The sequence below is a fragment of the Cicer arietinum genome, chromosome 1 (genome assembly GCF_000331145.2).
Source record: "Cicer arietinum cultivar CDC Frontier isolate Library 1 chromosome 1, Cicar.CDCFrontier_v2.0, whole genome shotgun sequence".
NCBI lineage: Eukaryota > Viridiplantae > Streptophyta > Magnoliopsida > Fabales > Fabaceae > Cicer > Cicer arietinum.
The window spans coordinates 43,280,865-43,304,110 of record NC_021160.2 but is presented as its reverse complement, the minus strand read 5'-3'; the positions used below and the strand labels follow the sequence as shown (position 1 = coordinate 43,304,110).

At 29.0% G+C, this 23,246-nt stretch overlaps 2 protein-coding genes across 2 annotated transcripts; both read right to left on the bottom strand.

Annotated features, from left to right (window-relative positions):
* Positions 1-5,406: 5,406 nt before the first annotated feature.
* Positions 5,407-11,522, bottom strand: LOC101498883 (large ribosomal subunit protein eL20z-like). The gene is made up of 4 exons (XM_004488607.4): positions 11,182-11,522; positions 10,453-10,528; positions 8,140-8,254; positions 5,407-5,670 (listed from the first exon to the last, which is right to left on the bottom strand). The coding sequence occupies exons 1-4, from the start codon at positions 11,393-11,395 to the stop codon at positions 5,611-5,613; spliced, it is 465 nt and encodes a 154-aa protein (XP_004488664.1). The 5' UTR covers positions 11,396-11,522; the 3' UTR covers positions 5,407-5,610.
* Positions 11,523-18,081: 6,559 nt separating this feature from the next.
* LOC101498546 (persulfide dioxygenase ETHE1 homolog, mitochondrial) lies at positions 18,082-21,766 on the bottom strand. The gene is made up of 9 exons (XM_004488606.3): positions 21,253-21,766; positions 20,973-21,101; positions 20,415-20,522; positions 19,340-19,474; positions 19,114-19,155; positions 18,935-18,994; positions 18,805-18,858; positions 18,487-18,511; positions 18,082-18,338 (listed from the first exon to the last, which is right to left on the bottom strand). Exons 1-9 carry the CDS (start codon positions 21,469-21,471, stop codon positions 18,256-18,258), a joined length of 855 nt encoding a protein of 284 aa, XP_004488663.1. The 5' UTR covers positions 21,472-21,766; the 3' UTR covers positions 18,082-18,255.
* Positions 21,767-23,246: the final 1,480 nt, after the last annotated feature.

Genomic DNA, 23,246 nt, shown 5'->3' with positions numbered 1-23,246 from the left:
CAAAAAATATTATCACCTAATAAACAAGTAATTATGTTTACTAATAGAACAAGTCATAATATAGCAATAAGAAGTATTGTAATATGCATCTGATAATTTATCGTCTGAGTCAAAGCGTTAAAGACAAAAGAAATACAGGTCAATGATTGACCCTCTAAAGACAAAGAAAAAGAATGCTACAATGATAATTTGTCCCTAACCAAAACCCCATCTTGACCCTATGACTTAAAGATCAAAAGAAGAAAACTCTAAGTGAAGCATATGATAAAGTGCATGTTCTGGTACAAGTTAGATTCTCTAATGAATAAGAAAAGAGAAACTAGTGAACAAGTTCATATTGACTCTAAATAATATGTTGAAGTTGTGTTTGACTCTGATAAACGAGCTTTCAATGCACCTCTAATGAATCGGTTAATACAAGTTCTCTCTAAAACTCCTACATTTGTTGATTCCGATAAGTTAGTTGATCGTTTGGTTAACATATCAAGTTAACAATCTGATAAAGTCAGTGCTCTGATAAGAAGTCTACGCTCCAACATCCTATGCTCATCATAGTAGACTTATCCTCTGAATGAAGAAGCACGTGACATCATTTAAGATATGTCTTCTTAATTGAAGATGTGCGAAATCAATTATGAAGATATATATGGATGTGTCTTAAAGGTTGATTTGTCTTAAATATTGATTTAAGATCTTCACATGTAACATTCTAAACTGATGCATTTCTCAATATTTAAGTAGAAACCGATTAATCAAGTAAAAGTGTTGAAAGAATGATAAAGCTAATGTGTTAAGAAGAGATTCTGCAAAAGCCTAGAACACATCAAAAAAAGAATGAATGAAAAATTCTCTTAGTAGAGAGTTATTATAATTGATGTAAATCAATCAAAGTGTCTTATGTTGGAATCAAGTTAGTTTTATACTTAGAGTTTTAATGTTAACAAAAGTATTTTATGATAACAATATATTTGACTTCACATAGTATGAAAGAAGATTCATTTTTGAAGACAATCTAAAATAAGATTTGATTAAGATTTATAATTGAAGAAAATCTTTGACCAAGTTGAAAACAAGACATGGTCAAGATTTGAAGAAGATATGATCAACATCTTATCAACAAGAAGATATGAATTATTTTCAAGAAGATTTGATCAAGATTTATCACAAGTAGATATGAATTATTTACAATAAGGTTTGATCAAGATTTATCACAAGTAGATATGAATTATTTACAATAAGATTTGATCAAGATTTATCACAAGAATATATGAATTATTAAGAAGGTTTGATAAAGTTTTATAACAAGAATATGTGAATTATCTACAAGAAGATTTGATCAAGATTTATCTACAAGAAGATATTAATTATTTACAAGAAGATGTGATTCAGATGTTGACAAAGGATAAAATACTAAATTGGACTTAGTCATATCCTATTTGTGAAAGTTCAAGAACCGGTCCAACACTATGTTCCCGCCCCAATCTAAGCTAGCAATAGGAAGGAAGTTTCATTTGAAGACTTTACGAAAGTAATCTTACAAAATACAAACAATATTAATCTGGAAAATTTACAAACTCAATCTTAACAAAATACGAACAGTATCAATATGAAGAATTTATAAACTCAATATAAACAAAATACTAACATAATTAATCTAAAGAATTTACAAACTTCATCTGAACAAAATACAAACATAATCAATCTAGAAGAACTGCTCATATTGGATCCAGAAATAAAGAATTGGTTAAAGAACATATTAAACAAAGACAAAATTGAAGCCCCAATTTTATCTATAAATAGACACTCAATGCTGAAAAAGAAGAAGAATATCATCGAAAAATCATAAAAGAGTAGAAGAATTCAAGCTCAAAATTCAAAATTTATCTTAGAATTCAAAGAGAATAACACTTGTTCGAATGAGAAATATTTTCTAAGATTTTTTTTAGAGTGTGATAGTCATTGTTATAATTAGCTTGTTAGAAGCAACTATTCAAGTTTCGAACCTTTATATTCAAACCTGATAGTGGTGTTAGTGTGCCTTCAATAATACAGGTTGTCAGATTGTGTGGAGAAGACTTGGCTGGTAGAGTCAAGATGTGTGTTCGTCAAAAGTCTAAGGTTGTTAGGCTATTTGAAAAGACTAGCTTGGAGGGTCGTGTGATTTGTAATTCAAGTTACATAATTAGTGGATTAAATTCTTATGAGTGAATGGGCTGGATGTAGTCAAGTTAGTGGTGAACCAAGATAAAGTACTTGTGTCACTTTATTCATGTATTCCTTAGTTTTGTTATTGCTTCTACTCCAAGTAAATCGTCTAGTCTGAACCAGATTAATCAAAATTTGAAAAAGTTGTCAACTTAGTCAAACACAATTCAACTTCCTTCTTGTGTTTGCACCATCATTTTCGTACACTTTAATTGATATAGGATTTGATGTGTAACATCCTCTACTGAGAGTTAGAATTCTAGCAACAAACTTTGTGTAAATTCATACACAAATTGAAACTAATGTAAACCAGACTAATAGTGGCAACGACTCCTTCATCCATAAGAGGTATAACAATATTTATGGTCCCCAATAGTTTAACTATACCAAGCTAGAAGATTAAGAAGACTTGAATACAATCAGGTTAACTAGAAGGTGTTCAGTGAACTTGTGATTCTAATTGTTATAGCCTGAAGAGGCTAAAAGACGAATACTCAGAGCCTGAAGAGACAGAGTAAATAATACTTATATGTTATTATTGAAATAGTGGATTAAGTGTTCAATAGTACTTAGGCAGAATCTCTCTGTAAGGGGATGACTAAATGTAGCAACAGTCTGTTGTGAAGTAGTATAAAAATCGTTGTATTCCTTCCCTCTTTCTCTCTCTGTGTTACTCTAATCTAAGTTTTTTATAATTCGGCTTTATTTTACTAAACATATTTTATAATCGTAAGTTGAATGGTCTAATAAAAAACATATTTTTTATTAAACAATCAAAGTATTTTTTAAAAATGACAAAACACAATTGAAACTCTCTATTTCTTGTATTTTCTAGCACATTCATATTGTACACAATAGATTATTGCTCCTAGTAAATAACACACTTTGTGCCTTATCCGATTGTAATAACACACTTTGTGCCTTATCAGATTGTAAGCATCAAAGAGTTCATTCTTAGTTACAAACATTTGTGTTACTCTAGTAGATAGTAAATAGCTAATAGTCTATAGTTGATTTTAATTGTTAGAATATATAATGTGCACACTTAAGTAAATGGTTAGTAGATAAATTATTCTCTTATTTTTATTATCATCAAAATATTAAAAGTAAGTTTGATTCTAACAAGAATCGTTCCGGAGTCCAATCCAAAATAACAAGATAATTGGGTTATACAAAAATCGGCCAACAACAGTACAAACTGGTCAACAACTATTAAAATCGGTCAAAACTGGCCCATATGTGTTTTGAAGCGGTACAGTCATAAAGTTTGTCTTTTAAAAAATTTAATAAAAATGGTAAACGTGAGGTTGAACGAGAAGGAGGCATGATTTTGAGTCTGAGTATAGAGTAGAGTGCAGAGCAACTAGAAATGCAAAACATGCAATATTGCAAACGAGAAAGAAGGAGAAGAGGGTGCTTTTTTTAAAATAAAATTTGAAGAAAAGAAAATTACTATTAATAATAAAGATTATATCACAAGTGTCACATAAGGGATTTGAACTATCCCATAAAGTTCCTATGTGCACTTTGCAACTCAAGAGAATACAATTTTTTTTTTTTTTTTATTTTTATGTGTTGTGAATAATGGCGAGAATAAACTAAGTCGAGTTAAGTTTTGCAAGGATTGTTTCTATCAAAATATTTTAGATTTAAGTCTGGTATTTAGTATAGAGTTTGCCTTTAAGAAAGTCTGATACGACATATAAATTTATTTAAAATTCTATTTTATATTAATATTTGTTGAAAATGATATTGAAAACCATAGAGCTAGTCGGGTGAGCTGAAAAAAAAAAATATATCTCAATGTTTACAAGGTGGATATATGTCATTTAGAGTGTACCCTAAAGGATATCGAATTTTGTGAAGGAGATAATGCACTTAAATCGAACACCACATGCATCACATAGAAAATCTAAGTCTTTTCTCTCTTTTTATCTTTTGCTACCCTGTAGTATCATCAGTGGCTGGAAATAATTTTTAAACAGTTTTCCAAAACTCAAAAAACATTTTAAACAGATATATTTTTTAATAGACTAAAAAGCTAATAATTCAATAAAATTAAGTATTTTAAAAAAAAAAAATTAACATATCATTTTAGATAATTTAACTTTATATGACATCATATTTCAATTCATTTTATTATAATAAACTTAAATATCCAAAAATTAATATAAAATATTATCATTAAATTATTAAAAGATTAACAAATTTATAATTTAATATAAAGCTCAAAATCTAATATATAATAATAATAATAATAGTAATAAAAATATTATTTAAATTTACTTAAATAGGTTTATCTGAACATGTCATAAATTATGTCATAAATTAGACTACATACCTATTAGACTACATACCTTTGTCAAACAATTTGACTTTTTCTCACTTCTAGTTGTGAATAACCTTACAAACCTAGTTATATTAATATCTATACCTATATATAAATATTAATTATTTTAAAAGCATATTTACAAAAATTAATTAATATATAATATTAAAATTATAGCTATATCTCTTTATAAATATTTATAACTATTTGTGAATATTACTTAATACATTGAATGAACAAATTTAAGAATATGATTTTAACTATTATTGGTTCAATTGCAGTAGTACAACCATGGCTGAACTGTATAACCTTAGAACTTCAGTCTTCATTAGTCCACTTAGTAGTCTGATTTTTCAAAAGTTGATATTTCATATTGAAAAAGATGGGTTGAGGATTTTTAAATAGAAAACAAAAGGCTTATTGCATGCATATATAAAGGAAAAGACGTACATTAAATATGGTACGTATGAAAAAATAAATAAAAGAATTAAGTGTATTATTTTACGATCACATTTAATAAAAATCAACTACTTTATCACATCACTCCATCTTTTGAAGTGATCATCTGATATGAAAATACGTTACACTGCTCATTGCACTCATAAATAAATAGAGGCAGCACACGCAAAATTGTTTACGTCTATCTATATATGTGGTACCCTAAACTCGGTCCCTTTTATGGCTTTTTGCTTACCATTAGATCAAATGCATTTTGAAATTATGGTAGTTTGCATACCCTTTTGATGCAAAAAAAAAGGTACAAGGGACCAAGTTCTTTGCACACAAAATTGAAGTCATGTTTTTCAATATTAATATTTAAAATAAAATTATGAATTTGATTCTTATATAGAAGATATCCATACAGATGACAATTAAAGCACAAAAAGTTGCCTAATTATATATTTGGTGAGAAGCAGGACAACTTTGTAAAATAATCAAACAATAAAATTAAAAAATACACATAAGGTAGCATCTTACAACAAATATATGGCATAAGTAAACCTCTCATTGAATCAACTTTTAGTACAATTTAGATACACTCAGTCTAACAACATTTACAAGTCTTGAAGTAAATATTACCATTCATCTGCTACATTTGTCGCTCCAAGAACAATTGCAATTGTTGCAACAACAGCCTGCAAAAGCAATCTCACAAAGCTAGTGACAAAACTGAAGTACCATACTTATATAGTGACAAAACTGAAGTACCATACTTATACATGATGGAACAATTTGATACAAGTAATCCAAACAAATTTAAGATATTTAATGCACAATCAAAATACATTACAAGTTTACCTTAGGTACTTTTAAGATATTAGTGTTTGAAATATGGATATACACATTTATAAAATAACTTGTTAAATTTTCATAAACTACGTTTTGGTTTTTTCAATAATTTCTTTAGAAAAGATTATAATAGGACTCATGAGAAGAAAGGCCCAAATGGAGAAGAGAGTGTTGAGCTGGCAAGTTGGCAGTTAGTCCTATCTATGGGTACCTTTCAGCTTTGAGTTTGGGCAGAAGGAATTCCAAATTCCTCTGAGGAGCATTGCTCTAGAATTACAGGAAAAATCCTCGTGTAATACATTTTAATTTGTTTTACAGTCAATAATACAACTTCTTCTTCTGTTTATTTTGGGTTTCTAAGAACTGGTCTGACGTTCCAAATTTGAGAGGGGAAATCAGTGTTACTAGAGATGGATGAAATGTGGGCTAAAAAGGCAGAGTTATTGAGCTTTGAGTTATTGGACTTTATGTGAGTAGATCTCATTGGGCCAGTTGCAAGGGCCAAGAGGTTCTTTGGTGAGCAAGAAGTTCATCAGCGTGATAAGCTGTAGTGGGCTTTCATGAGCATGGAGGGTGAAGAGAAGCAATGCTTGGGTTTCCCTCTTAGTGCCAAGAGGACCTTGATGCAGGCCGGGAGTCATTTTCCACACAAACGGTGGAGAATGATGGTAACTGGAGAGAACCCAATGTTAGAGAGGTGACTCTTAATGGTGCAGAAAAAGATTACTATGAATCCATGAAAACCATTGACAAAGTGGTGAAAAATACAAAAGCAGTATCAAAGAAGAGTAAAGGAGAGAGGAGAGCGGATGAATCGGTTAACATCGAATTGAGTATGAAGGAAGGAATAGATAAGCAAGAAACTGAGGTCAACCAATCCCCTATGTCAGAGTCGTTGAGTGCTGGTCTGCATGTGGTTGCCACACTAGTCCACGCAAGTATCATATACACCATTGACGGAACCACTAGAGCTGCTTGATTCGTCGAAACTGCCGGACTCAGATCAACTTGCGATGGTCCTGCCACAGCAAGAACCACCAGACATTTAGGTCAAAACGACATCACTGGAGAACGTCAAAGGATTTCTTTTGTTGAAGAAAGTGAGAAGGGTGGGATGGGTATTCTACACATTGGGTCTAGTGGTTGACCCAATTGCAAATTTGGCTTTGATGAGGAAGGAAGACAAAGGGGTAAAATTGATAATTTGTAAGTTGAGTGTCACTCTAAACCTAATGGGCAAGACCCAAACTAGTATTGGTTGTTTGGAAAATGATTTTAGAACCTGGGCTGAGGTATAGAGATGAGGGAGATAACCCAAAGGGAGGCTTGGCAGAAAGTACACGTGCATAACTTTTCAGATTAATAAATGAGTCTAGTCTAGGTCTATCATGAAAGGAACTGCAATTGGCAAATTGGAAATGGAATTTGGTCCCTACGTATTTTGGTTCAATTGCTGTCCATCTTCAACTCCCTACACAGGCTCATACCTATTTGGTTCTCTAACAAACTAATGTTTCTCCCAGATACAAGGAGGCCAACAGAAACCACTGCCAGCCTTGAGAACAAGGCTTTTATAAGAGGGTGGCATTGCTAGGACCCATGAAGAGAAAGGCCCAAATGGAGAGGAGAGTGCTGAGTTTGCAAGTTGATTAGAGATAGGGAGGGAAAACACACATGAAAGAGGGTATATGAGGTGTGTGAAAGAGAAAAAGGGGGGCAGTTAGTCTTTTGGGTAATTTTCAGCTATGAGCTTGGGCAAAAGGAATTCCAAATCCCTCTGAGGAGCATTGCTCAGAGATTACAGGAGAGATCCTCTTGTAATACATTCCTTTGTTATCCAATCAATAATACAATTTCTTCTTTTCAGAAGAAATACTTTGGGTTCCTAAGAGATTATGAATAAACACTTAATTAAACTCTCGGAAATATTTGAATGAGCACACAATTACTATGTAGCACCAACACTTCAAATTGAAGACATGTCTAACATCAATACATATGATTACATTCAACCACTTATTTGTGTCAATGTCATGTATATGCATGTATCGGTGCTTCATAGCACAATTGAGTTATTTACCCAAACACATACTATATCAAATTCACCATAATCCTATTCTTGTTTATGGCTGTTACCACTCTTCTTGCTCATATGCTTTGTTTAGTGTACTTGGGTAACAAGTGATCTAACAAGGACATTCAATAAAATTCAAACATGTAATGGCACAAAGCATGCTATACAAGCCAAAGATTATACAGAATTTAAGAACTGAAACAGGCTTCAAGTGAAAAAATGAAAAGGTAGAATCACTTACAGCAACTATACAAGCAATGTATCCAGGTTTCTCTCGATAATCTACTCTGGAACAAAGCATAATTATTGCCCCAACATACCATGGAATAGCAGCAAGAAAGAAACCCAATATAAACCTTCACAATACCAAAAATTATTATAAATCAACGATCAATTATAAGGTAAGTGGCTTATGCCAATACACAAGGAAAAAGAAAGGTAAAAAATAACAAAACATGAGAATATAAATCGGAAAGTCGATACACAAACAAAAACAATGTAAATTATTCCTGCGTGTTAACATTAAAAGGTTGAATGGAGGAAGTACTTCTTAGCATGTACTCTCCTTACTAAAATCATGACATGTGATATTATATTTGTTATTTGTCTTATTTTTAAATAATTATGAGAGAAATGAAAAGTGTCAAACTGAAACACATGAGGAATGCACATGAAATGAGAACTTAACAATTTCTCACTAGGGAAACATGTGTGAACAACATTCTCATCATGCATGTATAATTAGGTAGTGAATGAATTGATCCACCTGGTTCGAGTTAGATGACACTATGAAAGATACAAATTCCCAAACAAGGCAGGAAATGATACTTTTTATGAAATTTTCTTATTCAATGAAAAGTGAAATATCATTCAGAAAAATCTAAACAAAGGCATGGTAAATCATGTCAACAAATTACTTGTTTCACAATTCACATCATAAAGCCGCTATCATTGTATATCAACATTAATATGAACAGACCATAGTCAATAGCAAAATTTTGAGTATAACTTGAAATGTTAAAGGAAAAAACATTATCAGTTCAACTCATCATACACAGGTCAAAATAATGGTTAAGTCAACCATTTTCCTTTGAACAATAGATCAAACGAGATGGAAAAGTCACGTTTGTTACAGCTTATTTAAAAAGAAAAATCACTTCTAGGAGTTTTCATCTGTTTGATACAGATTTTTCAAAATAATGAGAATCTGAAAGAAAAAAAAAATCTAAAAACAGCTTTATATAAGAAGCCGTTTAGAGTAATTTCTCTTAAAAGCCAACTATGATTAAAAACAAATTAAAATCACTAAGAAAATAACCTCTAAATCATTGAAAATCAAAATCACTATTTTTAAACTTGTAACAAATGGGCCCTTAACAAATAAAATTTAAAAAAGGTGTAGACTGTAGACACCGATTAACACAAACTGCTGAAAATTCAAAGCAGATTACTGGAAGGTGACCTTTTTTCACAAAGCTTTGAGTTGATGTTTGAGATGGGTCTCATGAAATGGAATATCTTATGCTATTTCTCTCTTCTCTCCCTCTCAAATTGTAATATTCTTCACAGGCCAGCTCTTTAAAGACAAGCATGACGAAAAAACTGCATACATACTCTACTCCTAGTAAAGAAATCTGCTATCAGAAATTTCATACTATAATTACCAATTTCTTCAACTCATCATACTCTGATCAAAATAATGACTATATGTCTAACTATTTTACTTTGAACAGTAAAGTCAGATGATGAGAAGCATGCTTTAAATTTTTAGTAAAATTAAATATAAAAAAATGTAGACACCAATTGACATAAACTGCTAGAAACTTAAAGCAGATTTCTGGAAGGTGGCCTTTTTCACAAATCTGTGAGTTGATGTTTGAGATGGTCCTCGTGAAATGACAAATCTTATGCCATTTCCTTCATCTCTCCCTCTCAAATTGTAATATTCTTCATGGACTAGCTCTTTAATACTATGATGACCTATTTCTCTGCTTAAAATTACATTTGATAGGGCCACCAACAAAATTAAAAGTAAGAATGCATTTAAGATTTTGATATTCACTTGGAGCATACCCTCAGCCATAAAGATCAAAGACAAGAAATTAACATTAAAAATCAAAGAGAGTATTTTCCTTATACACAATAGACAAATTTGAGCATTAAATTTTCCCCCGGAAAGGTAAACCAAACTTTTGTTAATGAAAAATATCCTCAAACATAAAAGTGAGGTAACATATACAATGGCCCAAACTCCAAAGCATTGAAATTGACAACCGTAGTGAAATATGTATGCGGATATACATATCTTCCTGAATAGTAGTTAAAACCAATGAAAGACCTCAAATGACACACTCTACATAAAATTAAAAATCAAGAGTCTTCTCTGATTAAATGGATTCAGCACCTTTAATCAAAAGAACATGCAAGGATTCATAGCTTGCTATGAGCTTGACATATATGTAAATATTGCTTTGAATGCATTATAATTAGCAAATCCAACCTCATGATAAATCGCGATCTAAATTGTAACTATATGATAAATTAATATACTTACAAACACCAGCCACAACCAAAACCACAACACCCAAGACGCCTTTCTCTCACAGGTCTTCCTTCAGCAACTGCATAACCTGTGAATCAACATCACACACCAAAACAATATCAAAATCCATCCCTCTAAAAAATGAAGTCTATTAAACTACAACGACAAATTTCATTAAATTCTACAACATCAACCAGTAAAAGAAAACATAACCAAGTGATTTTGCTTAAGTGGTTAATGAGTTTCAGTCAAGGACAATTCGATCCGGAGAATCCGAGTTCAAATCCTAGATGGAACAACTACTGGTGAGGCTTCACTTACCTCTTGGCCGAACTCTGATAGGAACCGGAGGGATAAAACAACAAAAAAATAAAAATGACAATATCCATGATCATCCATTCTCATCACTCAGAATCATTTTCAAAACCAACCTTCAAAATCAAATATACTGAGTGAAAAAATAACTAAACCCAATACTCCACAACAAAATTGAAGTCACCGCAAACTTAGAAATGTTTCCCAAATCTCAAAGAGAGTTGACCTATCACTAAAACTCAGCTGCAAATTAATTTAAAAGAATCACGAAAGCATCAAGCTCAAACAGATCATCCAATAAACTATCACAAAAATTAAATAAATAAATAAATCAGTTCCAATTTTCAAGCTCAAAATCAAACCTAATAAATAAACAAACCCTAAATAAAAAAGAATGAAGAGAGAGGGAAGGATATGGAAGAATACCGGGAAAGGCTTGGTAGCCATGAGGGTAAAAGGGGGGGCCGGAAGGGTCAGCGGAGCCGGGAGGGGGGACAGGTTGAGGGAAACCGATGGCAGGTTGAGGAGGTGGAAAGTTGGAGACACCTTGGAAAGTGCCGTATTGAGGAGGTGGAAAGGGTTGAGATTGTGACGGAGGAGGGTGGCCGGAGAAGGCTCTAGGTTTGTCTTGTTCAGTCATATCGGAGAGAGTTTGGAGTTATGGTGGTGGATGGTGTGAAAGAGAGGGACAAAGGTTTTGGTTTCAACGAAGAGAGTGTGAATGAGAATGTGAAATGTACTCTATGATTAGAATGAAGAATGAGGAAATTACTACTCTCTTTCCTTTTATAAACATCACATATTTCTTACTCCCTCTCTTTCTACAATTCACTCAATAATTGATTATAATCTAATTGATTAGACCAAATTAATCAAAATATTATTTTTTTTTTTCACGAGAAATAAATATTAAGAAATTTAAATGACTCTTTTATTATGGAATAAAGATTAAAGAGAGTATATTATCTTTTATAATTAAAAATAGATGTGGTGATTATTATTATGAAAAAACTTAGTATATTTTCTTATTTGTTTTTCTTTTTAACTTAAAATATAATATTAGTAATTATAACAAATTTCAAAAAAATTATAAATTTAAGAAAATCATAATAGTTATAAATATTTTAAATTAATAATCATACAAAAAAATACTTAAAGAAATGCACCTACATTTTATCCTAATTATTATTGTTGTGTTTGTGTGGACCCATTGATGTCTGTATAATTTTCAAAAAGAAATAATTTCTCCATACATTCACTCAAATAAAAACCATTACCATCGTGACAAAAATGAATTTATTTTAATTATTCGTTAATATATTTTCATTATTATTATTTTTTCTTTTAATTATTATATTTTTATTTCAAAATTAAATTAGAATTAGATAAAATTTAATTTATTGAAATGATTTTAGAATAAGATTTGATTTAAAATCTAAATTAGAATTGGAGAAAAAATTCAATTATTTAATTAGATAAAGAATAATCAAAATTAAAAATAAAAAAGTTTAAACGAAACGTAAAAGTTAAAAAAAGTAAATAAATAAAAAACTACACCAAATTTTGATATTATCTTTATATATAGGTATAGAGAAATTACTTAATTTATCATTTTACAACATTTTTTAGTGAGTGTTTTAGAACTGTGACAGGAGCAAATGGAGTTGTGGTGATATCAAAGCTAGATTCTATTATAAAATAATTTTTAGATAATTTTTTGGTTAAGAAAAAATACAATATTTAAAATAAATTAATTATTTAAATTATTTTTTTATTTTTCTTTAAAATAGTTTAACTTTTAATATTATTATAAACTATTTAACATCTTACGGGTTTCAATAAAAAATATATGTGTAAAAATAATAAAAAAAATTAAAAAGAATATATGAATATATCAATTTTAATATATTTGTTATTTTCTCTTTATAATCGAGATGTTGTATTCGTATATGTATTACATAGGTAGAGGAGTTGACATATGTCAATAGCAGACATTAAATAATACGGAATTATAAAATTCATATAAATCTTAAATTTTTCTCTTTTATTTTCTATTCAAAACGGGTGATTTGTGACATTTTTTATTTAGAAATACTTCTTCAAATTGGTTTTTTTATTTAAATAAGTAATTTTCACATAAATTTAATTTTTATTTTATATAATTTTATAATTTCGTCGTCTCGATGCGACGTTTTTTTGTTTTAATATGGCATTTTTATTTTTTCTGTCTGTGGTGCGGAGTGTTCGTTTTGATTCAGCTATGCAAAGTAGTTTTAATCTATTATAGATTTCAATCAATAACTTTGACGTCGTTAACGTTATAAATCTGAAAACATATATATTATGAATATTTAAATTTTATCATATTTCATAAGTCATTTTGTCATTTTAATGTCGTTTAACTTTATATATTAAAGGGAAAATGAACTTTATTGCTTAAAATTATAGAAAATTATAAAGTTGAACTTTTATCATAAATCGTACCCACTTCTTATAAATATTTGTTTTCTTTATATACTTTATTATGAATAAAAGACATATCAAGTGAGAGGCATGTGAGAGATAAGAGTATCAATTTTTAGCTTTTGAATTAAAATTAATGGTTTATATTAAAATGTCCACTACACAACTTATGTGTGTATCTCTTTCTTAATTCAGGCGCACCTCTTTTTCTTCTAGTGAGTCACATATCTTCTCCTTTCTCGAGCAATCCACAAGATAAATTTCACTGACAATTCATATATTTTTCAACTCACATTAGCAATTCATATTCATAAACACACAAAAAAAATTTTACTATGTGATCAATAATACATATTTTGTCAGAGGTACCTTTTTAGCAATAGTCATAAATGATGGTTTTTTTTCGATGTTTTGGTTCACTGCAAAATATTGAAACAAAATTATCTCCAATAGATGGATTTTTGTTTCGAACTTCATGTGTGAACACAGGGTTATGAGAAAAATTTAAATATTTAATTAGTACATTTTATTGATATGAATAACTATCTAATTATTTACAAATATCTATGGTGAATCAAATATGCCGCCGGACGAGGAAGAAGAATGTTTTGAACCTTAAATTTGACTTTGTAATGTTTACTGTTATGTCGGCATTTGGTTAAGGAAGAAGAATGTTGTTCGTGAATGACTTTGCTTCATGGGTAATAAGGTCTCTGTTGTCTATACCAAAAAAAAAATATAAGGATTTCATTTCAGATTTGTGTGGAAGATGAGGTGTGGTTATGTGGAAGAAGAAGAAGACGAGGTGTGGCTATGTGGAAGAAGAAAAGAGGTGCGCGTCAATTGAAAAAGAAAGTCATGTCAGTTTTTTAGTGGATATTTTAATCTCAACCATTAGTTTTAATTCAAAAAAGGTTGAAAATTGATACTGTCATCTCTCACGTTAAAAAGTCATCTCACATATATATATATATATATATATATATATATATATATATATTTTAAGAATTATATGTAAATTGATCTTTGAAATTATAAGTGTCACTTAAACTAGTCTCTGAAATTTACTAATTGACAAATGCATCACTAAAATTGTAAATATTAATCAAAGTATTTCGTATATAAACTTTTATTGTTAGAGACTCTGATGTGATATGTTAATTAAATAGGTAATTCATCTGCGTTGATCTCATATAAATGTTATCATAGCATTAATTAATTTTCTTATGAAATTTAAATATTTCATCGATTAATTTGTCAATAATTAGTTCATGCGTGATTGTATATACCCACAAATTTGTTTTTGAGATGACAAAATTTTATTGACAAATTTGTCTCTGAAAAGATTACATTGATGTTGAATCAATGTTGATAAGCCACATATTCAGTTACAACATCACATCAAAATATTTAACAACAAAAATATACTAGAAGATTAATTTGATTAATATTTTACAATTTCATATGAATTTGTAAAATTTAAAGACTAATTTGACCGAACATTATAATTTTATGGAAAAATTTGTTTATGTATTGATTAAGGATGCTTTGTATTCACATTTCTCTCTATAGTCTACTTTCGAATAAAGATTAATTAGTGCCCCAATATACCATGGGATAATGAAAAAGAAACCGGATATAAACACAAGAACAAAATTGAGAATTAAAATCCCCCAAAAATATAAAAAATAGCTTTTGTAAAAAACTATCCGCAAACACAAAATTGAGGCATTACTTTTCTGGTCTTTTATTATAAGACCTCTCTTTGATTTTTTTTTTTTTATCTTTGTTTATAAGACTCTTTTAAATATTCAATCGTCTTAATTATTTCTTTATCATACATTTAATTTTATTATATTCTTGCTATAGTCTATAATGAATATTTAATAAAAAAATATTTACTAATTTTCTCTTCTAAATAAATATTAAAATTATATTAATTACCAATAAATTTAATATTACAACAAACTTATTTAGTTCTCGTGATTTACTAAAAGAAATGTCATATATAGTTAAGGACAAACTAGTAATATATGTCAATAGTGTAATGGTCCAAATTATTGAAAGTTGGCAACATAGGGAAATATTAATAAGTTAAAGCCATTAAAAAAATGAAGAGTCTTCTCTCATTACATGGATTCAGCATTGTTTAATCAAAAGAATGAGCTAGGAGGCATAGTTTGGAATGAGCTTGAAAAGGAAAGCCAACCTCATATATAGTTATTTAATTCTACAAATTGTAATTATACTTTAATCGGTAACCTCATATACTTCCGTTGAGTGACACCAACAACAACAACTCTCCTAATTTTAAAAAGTTAAAACTAATTGTTTTTTTTAAAGTTAAAACTAATTTTGAAATATAATGTTATGAAGATAAATTTATAGTTCAAGATGAAGATAATAGTATATAATTAACAATAAGCTCTTCAAGAGAAATGGATATAGTATATGCAATCTAATTAATCATATATTAGGCTTCTAAATTGTATTATAGTTTAATTTTCATTTGGAACATATCTCAAGATATGCTTTAGTTTATTTATTTATTTTGTATGTCCATAAAACATGTTTTCGATTTGCTTTTATATTTATTTGTTTTTGTTATTAGTTTCTTTTCACACTCCAATTTCTCAAAAGTACCAAATATATATAAGGATTAACTAAATCGAACATATTTTTGAGCTAAACCGAACATATTTTTGTATATGTTGATTGACCAATTTGAACACATATTAAAGAATTTTGAGAATATTAAAAAATGGGAGAAAAAGAGAAAAAGTGATCGATTAAAATATCGAGTTCAAGTCTTGTGAGGAAAAAAAAAATATAGTTAAAAGAAAAATTTAACAAAAGGCCATCAATCAAATTTTTCAAATAACTATATCTCATTATCTACAAGATCTAATTATATTGTTGAGCAAGCCTTGTCTACACTAAAATATTTTTTCTAATAAGTATATTTTTATATTTTGCTACTCAAACAACTCTATTTGTCAAAATAACAAGAAAATTAAAAATTTATCACTTGATTGATAGAGTTATTTGTCTTATGTTGACACTTTCATTCTCTACACAACTACACATAGGATTTTGTTCATAGTGAAATTTGTCAAAATAGATTAGTTGTTTGCTTTGAAAAAATATTACTAGTCCATTTTAAATATTTTTTATTTATATTTTACTTCCTCCTAATATTTATCCTAACTCCGCCATTATTTATAATAGAAGTGAACAAAAATGAAAGTTAATTAGTCAATAAAATAAACCTTTTTAAAAAGAAAAATGATTTTACACAAAAAAAATATAAATAACTTATTTAAAATTTAAATTAAATGAAAAGACCTCTAGTACAATTTGACCTAAATATATACTTTCAAAATCTTTTAGGAAATATAATTGAAACAAATTTTATTTTATTTAACAAATATTTTAATAAAAATATTCAAATATAAATCACATATTAAAAAATAAAATTTTAATTAAAAGTACTTATACAAATAAAGTATAATTAATTAAAATTATGATTAGAAACTTTAATCCAAACCCATTGTGAGTTAAGGTTGAAATCAAAAGAAACTTTAACAATTACATTGAGTGACATATTTCCAAGAGTCTTCTTTTCTTGCATTAGCAAGCCTTCCCATGTTCGTCCATTAAATGTAGATTGGCTAGAAAACATAACTCAATGTCCCCAATCTAGCCTACTCTCTTCATTACACAAGGAGCCACCTGGTTTGCAATGACTTGAAGGGTTGGCTATTGGTATTTGCCTAATTTCTACATTCTCAATTACTTCATTATGTTTCAAGTAAGAAGTAGGTTAAAGAAAATTGATACATATGTTAAAGTAGCTTAAATTAAGGGCGTGGTTGATTTATATTTTAAAAATTTATTTTAGTATTTTAAAATTTAAAAATTTAAAAATTTGTTTGAATTACTTGTTTTTAAAAGCTGTTTTGTAAAATTATTTTTAATATTATACTTTTTAAAATTAAAAAAGCAAAACAGATAAATAGTGTTTTAATTTTCACTTTTCAGTTATTTTAACTTTCTAGTCAAAACCTGTTTTAAAAATTGAAGTTGTCAAACATATTTTTTTAACTTTTCTTTTTAAAAATAATTTTCTAAAATTTATTTATAAAATAGTTTTCAAAAATTAAAACAATCAAACAAGTCTTAAATATATCAAATTTTTTTACTCTATTTATGTTTATATTTGATATTGAAGTAGTAGTACAACATGGCAACAAAAAATTATATATTAACAAAGACGTCAATCCTTCAAGAACTATCTTAAACATTTACAACAGATTTCTTTGTTTAGTTGTCGCTTACAAAAAAAATTATATGGTTTTTGACAAACATCTCGCTATTGATATGTCAAATTCTCATATAATCTACATGAAAAACAAAAAGATTAGTCTTTAGGACAATTTCTTACCTAGACAATGATGATATTTGTCTTATGACTTATTCTGAATCATATTATTAAATTCTCTTATTAGTTGTCATTGAGTCTCTGCTTACCTTATGAAACTTAGTTCCACTCCAATCTCCTAGAAAACAAAGAAACAATCGACAATGTTTCATTCACATGCCATGGGACATGCCACCAACAAGATCAAGTAGTTGTGCAATCTTCTTTATACATTATTGGTATCATGTGCCACTACCAACACCCTTCATTGTGACAATAAAGTTGTTTTATCCGATGACATTTTAACTACTTTATTTTATAACTTACAGGCATGATCCTGCATTTCAAGTAACTTTGATTTTCCACCTAATTATTTCCACATATCCTATTAATTTCAAAAGTTAGTCCTGAGCATATAAGAGACTTTATCAACTATAACCAAATAAAACAAAACACAATGCATAATATTGAGACCAATAATCATCATCAATTTATTTGTTTACAATCTTCATTTTTCTCTTTAACACAAAAGACGGTTAACATTATCTTTTTCCTTTACTAGCAACCTCTTCGTGTTAAATAACATCGTTATTGTATCAGACAAGACTAGTAAAAGCTCAGCTTGTTTTGGATTGGATTCCACAAACCATATTCGCTGGAACAGCTACGTCGATCATTTTTGGATATGACAACTTAAGATCTGTTTCACAAATCAAACTCGCCATCATCAGTTCTGTTTTACAATAACTTGATTGAAAAAATACAAGAGCTAAACAATTGTTTTTGACAATGCATGTAAATAAAAATATAAATTTGACAATGTTTTGTGAAATTTAGCTAGCACTTACTTGCCATGATGTTCTTGAAAGTTTCCTGGAAAAGAAGAATCAACATTTTCAATTGTTAGATATTATATGAGTTGGAGCTAACCAGCGGTAGAAATAAAATTTCAACATGTTAAATTTTTCTTGGCTAGTTGCACCGTTGTCAATCGCGGATCGCAGAAAATAGAGATTTGTACAAATTCCGCTACACTACAGTGATATAGCATTTCTATAGCCCCTATCTGACAACACTTTGTACTAAATAGCTATTCCCATAATATATAATCATAAGTTTCATTTAGTGGATTGAGGTCATAAATTATGAATGTAATCAAACATTACCTCGTCCTTTGTTAGGCGCGGATTATATTGCATCTCTTCTCCGACAGTGCTTACCTAAAATAGTAAAATCAGTATTTGTATAAGCAACTCTACAAAATTTAGCAAGCAAAAAGCATAAAGGTTTCCTTACAGAGAATCCTTTATAGTCATGAGCCGGATAGAGTAAGGTATCTTTCGGCAGCGTAAAAATCTGTAACCAAAAAAGATAAAGTGAAAAATTATTAATATTCAAATTTTATAAACCAGAAATTTCTTAATCTATTTTCCTAAGTTGCTGTTTAACATAATACACAACTGTTAAGTTCATGCCTGTGAATGGATTGATCTGTAAAGGTTCTCTGAACTTCCACCCTGCATAATAATCAATGTGAATTAGATACCAATAAATAACTTTCCAACAAAATTACAAAATAGCCGCCAGTAAGAGTGAAACTTTGCCTAATATAATTCAATAAAATTGAGGAAACAATAACATAACCTTTGTTTAGATACAATATTGAAAACCATTGAAAAGGATCAGTTAAACAGTATATACCTGAAAGTCGGTCCTTCCACATCCGCGTATTAATAGGGTGTCTCCTGTGAATGCCATTCTTGGTTGAGGTTGATCTGGTGCATCTCCAGTAACATAGGTAAGGCAACCTAAGGTATGACCAGGAGTTGCACGAACCTACAGCAATAAAGACGATAACATATATTACAAGGTAGATAACACAACAAACAATTAACATTAGCCCTCCACACTCGTCACAAAAAGAAAATAAAATCTATTTGACAAATAATTGTAAAGAAAGAAGATCCTTGATTATTGAAGATCCTACACTCACACACAAAAATTCTCTATTTCATTTAAAATTGATAATTTAGAATAAGGTGAAGTCATCCTTGATTCATTGGCCCATTTCATTTCTTTGCACAAGATGACAGACATGAAGAGCTAGCTGCTAGTTTTCGACACTGTTACCGTTTTAGTTTAAGATTAATTTGCAATTAAAGACATAACTATTATCAATGATCTATCCATCTGCTTCATTAATTAGAGCTCCTATTTTAAAGGATGTTGTAATACAACATTCCACATATCATTGTATTTAATCAGATTCGTCTTAGTTTTAGAGTTTTGTAAACATGTTTAAACTTATCAAACAAAATAAAGAAATAGACAGTCCAACCAGGAAGCAGCATATATAGAACCACTCGTTTCCTTACAAAAAACAATGAAATGTAACACATCTTTGACCATTTCCCTGTCATTATGTAACAACCTCGATTGCAAGGTAAGCAATTGATGACACATGGAAACTGATTATCAGGAAATAGTATTAGTATCAATGTTGTCGATTGCATATCACGGAAAATAGAGGTTTATTAAAAATACGCTATGCAACAGCGTTATAACATGTTATTTGACAATATTTAGTACTAATAACATTGCATAACAATAGCCGTTTGTTCAATTTCCATTATGCTAAAGCAATATAGTGCAGCTATAGCCAAAACTCAATATAGTGGCTATAGTGCTGCTATAGCCACTATTTAACAACAGTGATTAGTTTAAAAAAACAAAAGAAGAAGAAAATTTAATCTAGGCATGGTAGCTGCAAAGTTACCTCTAGATAAAGATCACCAAAACGGATTTTATCACCCTGCTCCACATAAAGATCTGCTGTTGCACCACTTGCTTTTGAAATAACAGATTTTACATCAGGAACTTTGCTCTATACAAATTAAGTGACAAACAAAACCAAACTAAATTACTACCACAGCAAAGTAATGATAAATACTGGAAAAAAAATATTCTAGAATAAAGTGACTAAGGTAAGCATAAATCTACCCTTGATTCTACATTGATTTTGATTGAATTGATTTTAGTTAGAAGTTATTTTAAGATAAAATGATTTAAGTATGGATAGTTCACCGGAAAGTGAACACAACAATGAATTTGAGTGGAAAAATCATGTTTGCAGGCAAAAGCTACAAATCATAGTTTCAAGTTAAAATCAATCCTAGAGTCAAAATCAATTCTAATCAAGAACAATCAAACATACCAAAATCAATTTTAACACTTTAGAATCATTTTAACTTCCAAAAATAATCCAAACGTGCACTAAGATGTAGGTATGACTATCATTAAATTAAGTTGGAAACTCAATTTATTGCATACATACCTTGATAAGGCCAGTCCCAGTAACATGATCAGCATGTACATGTGTGTTCAAAGCATAAACAAGCTTCAAACCCAATTCTTGAATAAGTGACAAATCTCTATCCACAGTCTTATCAACAGGGTCAATCAACTGAATTTTCCATCAAAAAAATAAAAATTCATCAATAACCACAAACAAAACAAACCCATTATCCAATTCAATAAATTTCCCCGACCCACGTAAAAAATTCCCACAAATAATCAGACCAACACATAAAAATCAGATTTTAAAAAGAACTTACAAGTGCTGGTTTTTCAGCATGTGAGGCATCAGCGAGAAGGTACGTGTAAGTAGATGATTCCTTTTCGAAAAGCTGACGAAACAAAAGTTTAGAAGAAGAAGATGAAGAAGAGGAAAAAGAAGCCATTTGTGATCTAATAGTGGTGGAAATAGAAAGAGGAAAAAATGAGGGTTTCGAAGGAAAGAAAGGGGAGAATTTGATGAAGTTGAATTTGAGCATTGTGGTGGTTGGAGTATAAATAATAAATTATATAATTAATATTAGAGATTGATAAGAATGGTAGGAGATAAAAGAGAGGAATGACGATGCTGTTGTTGGATGATTATAATATAATAATGAAGAATTGAGAAATGGAGTGATGGTTTCAATCAAGAGAACATAGACAAGGTTGTCGCCATTGTACATAGGAATGGAGTGATGACAGAGAAATCCATGTCAATCCGAATTGGTAATTGGTTGAGTGATCATGGTGTCCATCCAATATGAAAATTTATAAATTGCTAAAAGGTTGAGTGATCATGGTGTCCAATATGAAAATATATAAATTGCTAAAAGTTTCTTTTTCTTAATTAATCTTTGGTCCTTATTATTATTTTTTTATTTTTTTTGGGTCCATCAATTTATTTTTGTTTTTTTTATGGTTCTTCGAATTTGTTTGTGTTAGCTCCGTTAGCTTTTTATGTCAATTTTATTATAAAAAAATTATGTGTGTGGAGTATGAATGTTATTTTTGGTGGATTGATTCAGTTGTGTGAATCACTATTTAAAAATAAAAATAGAATTTGAGATTAATTTCTATTATTTCTTTGTATCTCCATCTTCTCTCCTTTTTTTTTTTGCGTAACTTTTTGTTCTTCTTCTAGCCAGAAAATAGTTCGAAATTTTATGACATATGAATAATTAATGCATGTAGATAGTTCTATATCGGATAATTGTATGTCATATCATTAAAAATATGTCAAATCGTCATTTTTTTAGTTCAAAAATCTGAAGGAGAAATAAAAATTGTCGATTTTTAAAATAAAGGACTAATTCTATGAATTGGTAATAATAGAGAGATCAAAACTACAATTAAATTTATGTAAAATAATATGAAAAAACGATGTAAATGAGTGATTTTTGACTAAAAATAGTTTCAAATCATCTATCTTCTATGATAAAAATGAAAAAGAAAGAGAGGAAGCTAGATTTTGATCATTCCATAAATTGCTAAAAGTTATATATAGCTAAAAATGGTGAGTTGTTAAAAGGGGATGCATTTTTTTCATATTAGAAAAATAATAAGTGGAGAATTGAGTTTTCTTCCTTTGTCTTTTTTAATCATTTTTTGATTATATTTTCTATAGTATGTGAGGATATATTCTTTTGTTTGTTTTTTTAATTCTCTGAATTTTAAGGGAATTAAACTCTAGTAATTCAGAGTTCAGTTGAAAATTAAGTAAAATTTGATCAATAATTATTTTATTTAGAATTTAAATTCGACTTTTTCTCAAACGATTTTAGTGAGTACATATTTTTTAGCATAATATTTTTTGTGTGAAATTTGAACATTGAAATTTTGTGATAACCATAGTATTTTTTGTGTGGAATTTGAACACTGAAATTTTGTGACAAGGTAATATTGATAAGATGTATGTAGAAGAATATACTCTCTTTAAATCTTTTCCAAGAATTAAACTAACTAGATGCTAACCTGCGTGTTGTGCGGGTATATTTTAATTTATTTAATTTAAGTGAATTTAAAAAAAAATCAATATGCAGTTTTATTTTCCAATTATCAAATAATTATTAATATATTAGTTATATCAATAATATATATACAATTTTATCAATGTAATTTACAGAAGATAAATACCGAACAATAAAAGACATTTATAAATAGTCGAAATATATTTTAGGGGTAAGCAAGAGAGACATATGTAGTATCAATTCAGAAGAAGTTGAAGAAACTTCTAGTTATTAAGTTCAATATTATATATTCTGAAAAGATACAT